Source organism: Mytilus trossulus, chromosome 14 (assembly GCF_036588685.1).
Source record: "Mytilus trossulus isolate FHL-02 chromosome 14, PNRI_Mtr1.1.1.hap1, whole genome shotgun sequence".
NCBI lineage: Eukaryota > Metazoa > Mollusca > Bivalvia > Mytilida > Mytilidae > Mytilus > Mytilus trossulus.
This window is the reverse complement of record NC_086386.1, coordinates 26,392,893-26,404,966: the sequence shown is the minus strand read 5'-3', so window position 1 is coordinate 26,404,966 and position 12,074 is coordinate 26,392,893. Positions and strand designations below refer to the sequence as shown.

The following is a 12,074-nucleotide window of genomic DNA, read 5'->3' as shown; positions in this document are numbered from 1 at the left end:
GGTTTTTATCTTGAATATTATTATAGATAGAGATAAACTGTAAACAGCAATAATGTTCAGCAAAGTAAGATCTACAAATAAGTCAACATGACCAAAATGGTCAGTTGACCCGTTTAGGAGTTATTGCCCTTTATAGTAAATTTTTAACCATTTTTCGTAAATTAAAGTAATCTTTTACAAAAATCTTCTCCTCTAAAACTACTGGGCCAAGTTAATCCAAACTTGGCCACAATCATCTTTGGGGTATCTAGTTTTAAAAATGTGTGGCGTGACCTGGTCAACCAACCAAGATGGCCGCCACGGCTAAAAATAGAACATAGGGGTAAAATACAGTTTTTGGCTTATAACTCAAAAACCGAAACCTTTTGAGGAAATCTGACATGAGATAAAAATGTTTATCAGGTCAAGATCTATCTGCCCTGAAATTTTCAGATGAATCGGTCAATTGGTTGTTGGGTTGCTGCTCCTGAATTGGTAATTTTAAGGAAATTTTGCTGTTTTTGGTTTTTATCTTGAATATTATTATAGATAGAGATAAACTATAAACAGCAATAATGTTCAACAAAGTATTATCTACAAATAGGTCAACATGACTGAAATGGTCAGTTGACCCGTTTAGGAGTTATTGCCCTTTATAGTCAATTTTTAACCATTTTTTCGTAAATCTTAGTTATCTTTACAAAAATCTTCTCCTCTGAAACAACTGGGCCAAATTAATCCAAACTTGGCAACAATCATCTTTGGAGTATCTAGTTTAAAAAATGAGTGGCGTGACCAGGTCAACCAACCAAGATGGCCACAAAGGCTAAAAATAGAACATAAGGGTAAAATGCAGTTTTTGGCTTATAACTCAAAACCAAAGCATTTAGAGCAATCTGACTTGGGTTGAATTTGTTTTCAGATCAATATCTATCTGCCCTGTAATTGGAAGATGAATCTGACAACCTGTTGTTGGGTTGCTGCCCGTGAATCGGTAATTTTAAGGAAATTTTGCTGTTTTTGGTTATTATCTTGAATATTATTATAGATAAAGATAAACTGTAAACAGCAATAATGTTCAGCAAAGTAGGATCTATAAATAAGTCAACATGACCGAAATGGTCAATTGACCCCCTAAGGAGTTATTGTCCTTTATAGTCAATTTTTAACAATTTTCATAAAATTTGTAAATTTTTAATTAACATTTCCACTGATACTACTGGGCCAATTTCATTAAAGATAGAGATAATTGTAAGCAGCAAGACTGTTTAGGGAGCTACCATTTGATTTTTATGGGGGGGGGCTAGGATGAATTTTGAAAAAAAAAGGCAGGACAGGATTTTGAGTAAAAAAAAAAGGCAGGATGAGTACCTTGGCAAAAAAAAAAAGACAGGATGACAATTGTTGTAAAAAAGTCAGGATAAGCTAAGAAAAAAAAGGCAGGACCGAATAGACTGAAAAATAAAAAGGCAGGACAGAGATTACAAATAAAAAAAAAGGCAGGACACAATTTTTCATCCTAGCCCCCCCCCCATAAAAATCAAATGGTAGCTCCCTTAGTAAAGTAAGATTTAAAAACACATCACCATCAACAAAACACAATTTTGTCATGAATTCATCTGCTTCCTTTGTTTAATATTCACATATACCAAGGTGAGCGACACAGGCTCTTTAGAGCCTCTAGTTTAAGATTTGTCAACTCTTTCTATCCTATTAGGTCCGAGACCACAATTGTCGTCCCTTGATTTTCGTTGTTCACGAATATAGTCCCTAGTGTTAACAGTGGGTTACTTGCCAATAATTTTTATACCCCTTCCAAATTTATTTCTCCATGTTTAATGCCTCAAATTGTAAGTAGGGGGGTGAAATTACACTGTTAAAAAAATTTGGGTCCAGAATTTTACAGGAAAGTAGTGATTTGGTCCAGCTGAAAAAGGTTAAAAATTAGCACTTCGGAAGCTGTCAAAAGATTTCAAGACACCCTAAACACAAAATTGTCCATATTTTGAGTTAGAGGCGATGAAGTTTTCTATAATTTTGATATAATTTGTCCCAAAAGTAGTACAACACACTGTAAAAATTTCATTGAGAAAGCGCAGGTGGGATTTTTTTTATTTTCATTTATGTTCTAAAAGAAATGCACTACGAATTAATTGTGTTCTCGGACCAGCTGCAATGGTCCTAAATAAAACATTAAATGGACTTTAGAAGATTTTTTAATCAAAGTTATACATCTTGGCAGAAATTTCAGTAGTAATCTCTTGCCTAGCTAAGAGGTTAATACAAGGCTTATGTTTAACTGAGATTTCAGGGTAAAGCCATTGCCAAACTTAAATTTCAGGAGACAGCAATTGCCCAACTAAGATTTTAGAACAAAACTATTGTCCAACTAAGATTTTTAAAATCACAAAACTATTGTCCAACTAAGATTTTTAAAATCACAAAACTATTGTCCAACTAAGATTTTTAAAATCACAAAACTATTGTCCAACTAAGATTTTTAAAATCACAAAACTATTGCCTAACCAAGATTTCCATACAAAGCTATTGCCTCACTACGATTTCAGTGCAACACCAATGCCTAACTAAGATTTCAGTACAAAGGAATTGCCAAACTTATTAAATTTAAGGCTTTAAGTTAACATGTACAGTTCATAATAATCTCCTTTAACATCTGAAGCAGGTGAAATATCTGTTGTGAATCAAATATCTGTTACACATTAGTAGCTATTGTTTAATATATTTTATATTTTTTCAGTGCTCTACAATTGTTTTGTTCCTGGTATAGCCTGTCAGAGGATATGATCGTAGAAAACCAAAATTATAGGTATGTAGTCAAGTTTATTTGTCAAGAGACTTACATTTCTCATTATTCTTTGTTCAATGATAACTATTGGAATTTTTTTTAGTAGAAAAAAGTAACCAGTTTAAGTGTGCAAAGCAATATAATATATAAATAAATTGTATTATATTTTAAGTCGAACTCTTGAAAAAACCCAACTGAAATTGATATCTTTAAAAGTATAAGGTAATTAATGGTTAATATAGCATTGTAAAATGAGAAAGCGTTTTTGAAATGAAACACATTGAAAAGTTAAGGATTTTCAAATTTTACATTTTCCTTTGATAGGATTTCTGTGAAATTGCTATTCGTTCTTGTTATTTAGCCTTGTTAAATTGATAACCAGATTATCTAATTGGATATTTATACTTGTAGCGATCTTGATCCACTTTTAGCACCTCAGTGGACAGCAAAAATAAATAAAACTGAAGATCCACAATGTTTACTAGGTAATGTACTACAGAAGATGGTTTGTTAAGTGCCACTAGTACTGTTTATAAACACCCTTCCTTCAATTGCAAAAAAAATTAAAAATTGACAAAAAATTTTGGTAAATGAATTTAATGATATCATTTTGGTGTTTCAGTGTGAAATTCATGCTGTGATGCCATTGAATTGTCATCAATATTAATTAATTTTACATTAATCTTTGGTACATAAAAGCAACATTCTTTTGTCTTTGTAGTAGACATCTTTTTAAAGTACTGCTTTTGTTGATATCTAGTTTTGGCTGCGTTTTAGCAAGTGAATGCATAAATGAAAAATTCAGAATTGAGAAACTAAATTGTGTTAAAATTTTTAATGCAAAACAAATAATTGAAATTTATACAAAGTTTTAGATTTAGCAAAAGGCTAGTAGATAATTATAGCAAGATTCTACTATCTATACCATACTTCAAATTTTGTCAGGTCAAGTAAAAATTAATTTATACAATTGATACAGTTTATATTACTTATTTGAATCTTATTTGAATTTGTTTATTTACAGGGACTTATATACACAAGTTTTTAAAGCACTGTTACAGTAAGGAGACAACAAGAGATTTGTTGTGGAACATTTTATCTGATGAAGAAGAAAATGGTATGATAGAAACAATTAAAGGTTAACTAGTAACAAGTTGTACATTTTGTATTCCCCATCATGTGAAGCACTTATTCAATGTAGTCATTTACCTAAGAGTCAGTTTTATTGAGTTTCTTGTACATGTAATTTCATTTTAAAATACGGTAGACAAAGGTGTTGTACAAACATCCAAACAAGGTTGAACTGTTGTATACAATACAATACAATACTATTATTTTTTGTCTATCTGATGAGTTGAGCCTTTTTCAACTGATTTTTTAGTTCGTGCTTATGTTGTACTGTTATTCCACTGTCCCAGGTTAGGGGAGGGTTTGGATCCCGCTAACATGTTTAACCCCGCCACATTATTTATGTATGTGTCTGTCCCAAGTCAGGAGCCTGTAATTCAGTGGTTGTCATTTCTTTATGTGTTACATATTTGTTTTTCGTTGATTTTTTTACATAAATAAGGCCATTAGAAAGGAGGTAGTCTCAAAGCAGACGTCTCTTTATTTTATGTTAAATAAATTTGAACTGTGAAGCACCATTTACATTTCTGATCCCCGAAACAATTAGCTACATACCAACACAGTCATATAACATAGAGTACTGACAACTGGTTAATTTCTAAAATATCGAAAGAGATAAAGACAGAATGATGAGTTAACACTATATCCCTAGGCCCTAGCCACTGATCATAGGGGTATAAAGCTTACATGAATATAAAATGGTTTTGTCACAGAAATGGATTATTACTTCTTTAGATCTGTATATTTATGAAAAATAGACTTTAATGCAATGTGAGTTATCCCCCCTGACTTTGTTATAATTAACACTGCATTCTATTTGAAATATATCAAGCTTTTGATCTATTAAAAATACCTTTTGGTTTTCACAACATTGTTTCTTGTCATTTAGCAACCTCTTTTAGATTATGTCTGTTCAGCATCATGATAAGTTAACTTTCCAACTATGACTTGCCCTTGAGTCACCTTGATTTTCAGAAATAATCTTCTATACATATATATTAAAATTTACCCAAGGGAAACAGTCGAGTATATTATTGTTAATTATTAATTTCAGATGCCACAGCAGATATAAGTCATGCTTTACACAGACTGACAGAGAATAAAGTTGGTTATAACATTCCATCACTGAGTAATGTTGTCTCTAAAGCAGGAAGTAGATTATCAGTCAAACAGGCAGAGGCACCGATATCTCATGATACCATTAATGACATACTGCTGGTAAATATTTATTATGTCATATCATTTCTTCCTTAACCAATAAAAACTTACCTCCAGGATATCGCCAATAGTGATGACAGTGACATAAGTCTCCAACAATCAATCACAATCAAATAGTGTTAATTGATTGATAAGATGCTGATATACTGTCAAACCCAGGGGTCGAAATTAGCACTGGTTCGGTGGTCCGAGACCAGTAGAATTTGCGTCGGATCAGTAGATTGTGTCAGTAAGTGGTCTGATGAACCAGTACAAATTTGTCGATAAAAATCATAGATTTCATCGCAATCTTGACCAGTAGTTTTAGAGCCGGACCAGTAGATTTTTCAGTCCACTGGTCTGGCTGGCCTAGACATAAAAAGGCTTCAATTCGACCCCTGGTCAAACACGTATATGAAGGTAACCTTCAGAACTAGTTAAAACTGATTTTCGAAGAAAGTTGATCATTAAGTTTAAGATTCAAAATGCATAGGTACAGCGGAATAGGAAGAGGGTGACATGTCAAGACAGGGTTTAATGAACTTTATAGCATGATTGATTACTGTGAAAGGTTTCAATGATTATTTCAGAAATTTCTCTGGTTAATTAAAGGGCTGATTTAGACAGGATGAGCAATACAGAAATTATTATTAAAAGAAAGTTTTAATGAAGTTTAATATTAATTCTTCCTAAAATTTCATTTTCAGTTTTTGTTTCCTGATGCCAAAGATCCATTAGAGAAAGCAAATGATGAAAGGGAGGAAGAAAACACATGTGAAAATAATAATCCTTCAAAGTTTACAGCTTTGTTAGAGGTGATTATAAAGTTGTAGAAGTCGCTAATCAATATATAGGATAGTGATCGTAATTTCATGTCATCTTGAATATGCACATGGCGTTAGTTGCTTGACCCTTCAAAATACAAGCAGTTTTTATGCCCCACATAGAGGCAATATATTTTTTGGTCTGTGCATCTGTTCATTCGTCTGTTCCTTTATCTGTTCATTCGTCTGTTCCTTCATCTGTTCATTCGTTTGTCCTTCTGTTCTGCTTCAGGTTAAAGTTTTGGTCAAGTAAGTTTTGAATGAAGTTTAAGTCCAATCAATTTGAAACTTAGTTCAAATGTTCCCTATGATATGATCTTTCTAATTTTAATGCCAAATTAGAGTTTTGTTCTAAATTACATAAAAAAATTATAGTGCAAGTGGGCATCTGTGTACTATGGACACATTCTTGCTAATTATTTCATTACATTGTACAGATAAATGAGGGTAAGGTATCTACAACAATGTAATTAAAAAAAAAATATGTTATAATTTGCATGCTCACATGCATGAACAAACCCTAATTGTTTCACAAGCATTTAAGAATATTTGAGTAAGTTGTATTTTTTCATTTAAATTTTAAGCTTCCCTACAGAGGTTAAAGAAGATGACATACTGTTCATACTGTGAATTCATTTATTTTTCATGGTTACCAATATTAGTGGCTTAAGGAAAACGTTTTTAGTTGATATTTGATTTCGTGGCTTTGGCAAAGTTTGCATACAACCCTTTAAAAAAAATTAATTGATTGACATTTAAATTCCTGTTTATCCAGTACCTAAGAAATCCACAAAAAATGTTATCCCAGAAATATTAATGAATCCTAGTATATATATTTTTACTATTTTGATGCATGAAACAAGATTTATATTATTTTCTATTTATAGTCATTACCTAAGAGATTAAAGACAGCACCTACAGATAGTTTAGTGTACAGATTAGCTGTGTGTTTATGTATAGTTAACAAACACAATGGAGGCCTCAAGGGGTTGGCTCAGATGTGGCAGGAGTTTGTACTGGAAATGAGGTACAGATGGGAGAATAAATATGAAATAGAAGGGTAAGGTCATGAGTAATATTTTTAATGTCTTACACATTTTTGGAGCTTCTAAGTTTTCATAACTACCACGTTAATACCTACAAGGATTAAAATTTCCTTATATCCACACAATCTCTTTCAAAAGCATTAAAACTGATGTTTTTATTAAAAGATGACACACTATAGTTTGCAAAAATATTGGATTTAAAAGGCAAAACAGCTACACAACTTACACACACATATTGATTTCACCCTACATTTATTTTAATGAATTGGGCAAGACTTAATGGCTCTACAGGTTTTAAAAAGTTTAGTCAGCTTTATAAGAATATATGAATCAGTGATCAATCCACATTATTGTTACTGTAAATTCAGAAATCTTTCTGTATGTATTTATTACTGTGATTGTTTTTATTACCTGTCAAATATAATGTATATTTATAGTGTAGTCCAAATGCAAGTGCAAATTTTTATTAATAAAAAAAATCATTGTGTATTTTTAGAATAGAAAATATAGGACAATTAATGGTAATATTAATATATTGACGATTGAAAATAGTTTTATGATTTAACTTTGCCTTTGTTTATTTTTCTTTGCTTTCTAAGTGATGGATAAAATGAAGAATTGATATTTACAATTAATATTATTTCAGAATAAATAAATCAGCTCCACACTTAGGGTCATGTCTACTTTATCAGAAATTACAGGTATGTAAAAACAGATTTTGTAATATCAATACTTGCATGATTAAAGGGGCAACCAATGGGTCTTCAATGTAGGTGTCCTTCAGCTGGCCCCTAAAAATATGCATAATAGTACAGTGATAATGGACGTCATACTAAACTCTGAATTATAAACGATGATTTTAAACCTTTTTTCACGATTACATGATGAGAGATATAGTAAAAAGAGTTCTGATAACTTGTAAACATAAAAAGATATCCTTTAATTTCAGAAAGTTATCCCTTTAATTTCAGATTATCAATTAAATGCATATTATTACATATTTATTTCAGATGTTAAATAGTTGTATAGAGAAAAAGATTCAGAGAGAAACTCTTTTCAAAGGATATACTAGTCAAACAAATATTGATTCAAACTCTTCTGAAATGGAGGTAGAAAACAATTGTGCATCACATGACAAAAGTGAAAGTGAAAATAGGAAAAGAAAAGAAGGATGTTCAAATAAATCAGAAAGAAAAAAAAGTGATAGTTCAGGAGATGATGATGATGAATTTTATGAATGTCAAGACTCTCCTTCTAAATCACCAACAGAATTAGACAAAGACGTTGACGAAAAGGAAGATTCTAGTGAAACAATGGACACATCACTAAGTGAATCATCATCATTTGTTGACTCTGTGACACATAAACCTGAAGGACGACTTTCTGCATTTAATGATATTCAATTATTAAGTACAGGGGAACAGTTATATATACCTGTTACCCAGGAGCCAGCTCCTATGACAGAAGATATGTTAGAAGAACATGCTGAAATACTTGCCAAGTAAGTCATGGTTGTTTATATACAGTTTGTTCAAACAAATAAAACATGTGTACAGACAAAATGCACCTTATTGGGATACTGTTACAGCACATTTCAGTCAGTATGTAGCTAATGGTAATATCTTTGGTTAGCTTGCTTGTTAGCTGAACCGTGAAGTCATTGTTAGGTAAGGTAAACTACCCTCCTTTTAAAGTAGCTTAGTCCTACAGAGAGATAGATTTTGTATCTGTTGGGCTAGTCTACTATTAAAGGAGGGAAGTTTACATTACCTTACAATTACTTCACGGTTCAGCTAACAAGCAAGCTAACCAAAGATATTACCATTAGCTACATACTGACTGAAATGTGCTGTAATTCAGAAATTATTGCGTCTATTTATTATTGCAATTTTGTCATTATAGACATAAATGAGATTTTTAATTTTACGATTTTGAGAAAAATACTGTTTACTTCATATTAAATATTTCATAATGCGTGTTTAAATTATTGCGTTTACAACTTTGTGGCATTTTTCGCAATATTAAAAACCTTGCAATAATTTCTACTGGGTCGATGCGATGCCACTGCTGGTTTATTTATTTCCCCGAGGGTATCACAAGCCCAGTAGTCAACACTTTTGTTCTGACATGAATTGTCATTAATATGGTTATATTTATAAATTTACTGTTTACAAATTTTTGAATTTTTTGAAAAACTAAGGCTTTTCTACCTCAGGCATAGATTACCTTAGCTGTATTTGGCAAAACTTATAGGAATTTTGGTCCTCAATGCTCTTCAACTTCGTACTTTATTTGGCCTTTTTTACTTTTTTGATTCGAGCGTCACTGATGAGTCTTATGTAGACGAAACGCGTGTCTGGCGTATATACTAAATTTAGTCCTGGTATCTATGATGAAATCATAGGATATTGCTTTCCATTTAACATCTCTTAATATATACAATATATAAATAAGAGGATGTATGATTGCCAATGAGACAACTCTCCACAAGAGGCCAATTGACTTTTAAAAGTTAACTTCTATAGGTCACTGTATGACCATCAACAATGAGCAAAGCCCATAGCACTGCCACATAGTCAGCTATCAAAGGACCCAAAATACCAAATGTTAAACAATTAAAACCAGAAAATTAACAGCCTGGTCTATGTACAAAAAAATAATAAAAAACAAATATGTAACACAGCAACAAATGACAACCACTGAATAACAGGTGAGCAACAAAACTATGGTTAATTTGTAACCTTTACTTTTAAACGAGACAATAAGCAAGTAAATCATTTATGAAAGTTATGTCAAGTTTCTTATTTTTGTCTTTTTGAGTTTACATCATCAGTCATTTATTGAAAATGGTAATTCATATCTACAAAAGCAAAATTAAATGGTGAGCAACCACTATTCAAAATGTATTTGGTCTTTTTTGAAATATGTTTAATACAATGTACATGTATATAATGATTATTATTTATTACAGGTTAGGAACTTCTGCAGAAGGTGCACAATTAAGAGCAAGGATGCAGAGTGCTTGTCTTATATCTGATATGGAGTCTTTCAAAGTAAGTGGGGAAAGATTTGATATGCTGCAGGACATATTTGGGTGTTCTTATCTTGTTTTGATTAATACCAATTTACTCGAATAAGAATAAGCATGTATAACCAGTCAGTCAGATTACTAAATAAAGCATTGAATATACAGGTCACATGTTTTCTCCTTATTATTTTCACCTTAGGTATTAAAAGAATAAATTCAATAAAGGATTGAGGTTAAGGACAGATAGAAGACCCAGTAAATCTGATATTTGCAATTGTCATATCCCAATAACATTGGCATCATCCAGTCAGAAGTGTTGTATAAAAATGTCAAATTGAATTCTATATATATCATATTTTTTATCATTTGTTTGTTGTCTTAAAAAATTTGCCATTTTGTACTTTCACATAGCAGTCCAGCAGCATAGTTTATATATTTACATTATAGGCAGCTAATCCTGGTTGTGTTATAGAAGATTTTGTAAGGTGGTACTCACCCAGGGACTGGATAGAGGAAGAATCTACAGGATCTAATGATAATACACAGACAAAACAGAAAGGTTAGTACAACTTAATGTTCAGTTTATGCCTAAAAGTTTTTCTTATGAATACTTGCAGACAACACTAAAAAAATTGGATATTTTTATTAGTCCCTTATCAAAGAAGTCGAAGGGGACTTGAGGTTTGCACTCCGTCTGTCAGTCTGTCTATCTGTCATTCGTCAGTTTGGCAAAATCATTTTCCACACTATTTTTATGCCCCACCTAGGATAGTAGAGGGGCATTATGCCTTCTGGTCTGTGCCTCCTTTCGTTCGTCCGTCTGTGTGTCCGTTCTCTTCAGGTTAAAGTTTTTGGTCAAGGTAGTTTTTGAAGAAGTTGAAGTCAATTTGAAACTTAGTACACATGTTCCCCATATATGATCTTTCTAATTTTAATGCCAGATTATAGTTTTGACCCCAATTTCATGGTCCACTGAACATAGAAAATGATAGTGCGAAGTTCAGGTTAAAGTTTTTGGTCAAGGTAGTTTTTGATGAAGTTAAAGTTACATCAACTTGAAACTTAGAACACATGTTCCCTATGACATGATTTTTCTAATTTTAATTCCAAATTAAAGTTCTGACCCCAATTTTCACGGTCCACTGAACACAGAAAATGATATTGCGAGGGTGGGGCATCTGTGTACTATGGACACATTCTTGTTCTTTAAGCTTTAATATATTAATTTGATATTTGATAGATTGTTTTATCATGACAATTTACAGATCAAGTTTGCATTTTGTTCTAGTCTGATAATTTTATACAGAGTTATTGTCCTTGGACTTAAGCAAATTCAAAAAAATATTCAGTTTTCAGCCCTTTTTTGGTCAGGCTTAAAGATATGTATTTTATAATTAGTACATTGTTTTATCATGACAAGTTACAAATCAAGGACGATTTTTTTTTTGGTCTGATGATTTTGTTCAAAATTATGGTCCTTAGACTTAGAAAATTCACATAAATAACCTTTTTTCCACACTTTTTTACTGTCAAGCTTGAAGATTTTCATTTGATACTTGTTATATAGTTTACCCCATGACAATTTAGAGATTAAGTTAGCATTTTGTTCTCGTACAAATCATTTTTAACCTGTAGGGGACTATGTATTGCCATGCAATGCTCTCAGAATATTTGTTAACAATAAGTTTCACTTTGTCTGCAAAAGTATATCAATGATAATACACAGATACACATCTTAATGAAATAATGAATAGATATAAGTATATTTAACAATTGTACATGGACAGAATTTGAAGGATAGTAAGAATGATCTACTAAAGAACAAAATTTGGTCAAATTTATAAATATGATATTAATACAGACAAAAACCAAGGGTTTGTGGACTTAAATCATCTCTAAAGTTCTATGGTAATCATGTTATTTTGGAAAAGACATTAAAAATTGTCTATCTCAATTAAGAATACTATAAAAAAAAAACATGATGTACCTTATTAAGAGATTACTGTCTTAAAAAGAAGCTTCATTAATTAACACATGTAAACCAATGTCAGATATTTAAGATTTGT

At 31.5% G+C, this 12,074-nt stretch overlaps 1 protein-coding gene across 3 annotated transcripts in view; it reads left to right on the top strand.

The window, feature by feature from the left end:
• LOC134696906 (rab3 GTPase-activating protein catalytic subunit-like) overlaps positions 1 to 12,074 on the top strand; it is a 38,494-nt gene that overhangs the window by 22,522 nt on the left and 3,898 nt on the right. For all 3 annotated transcript variants that reach the window (XM_063558871.1, XM_063558872.1, XM_063558873.1), the window contains 10 exons: positions 2,738 to 2,806; positions 3,197 to 3,270; positions 3,810 to 3,902; positions 4,968 to 5,131; positions 5,818 to 5,925; positions 6,822 to 6,994; positions 7,627 to 7,681; positions 7,991 to 8,481; positions 9,952 to 10,033; positions 10,456 to 10,567. In XM_063558871.1, the coding sequence (XP_063414941.1) occupies positions 2,738 to 2,806; positions 3,197 to 3,270; positions 3,810 to 3,902; positions 4,968 to 5,131; positions 5,818 to 5,925; positions 6,822 to 6,994; positions 7,627 to 7,681; positions 7,991 to 8,481; positions 9,952 to 10,033; positions 10,456 to 10,567 (1,421 nt within the window). The remainder of the gene's footprint in view (positions 1 to 2,737; positions 2,807 to 3,196; positions 3,271 to 3,809; positions 3,903 to 4,967; positions 5,132 to 5,817; positions 5,926 to 6,821; positions 6,995 to 7,626; positions 7,682 to 7,990; positions 8,482 to 9,951; positions 10,034 to 10,455; positions 10,568 to 12,074) is intronic.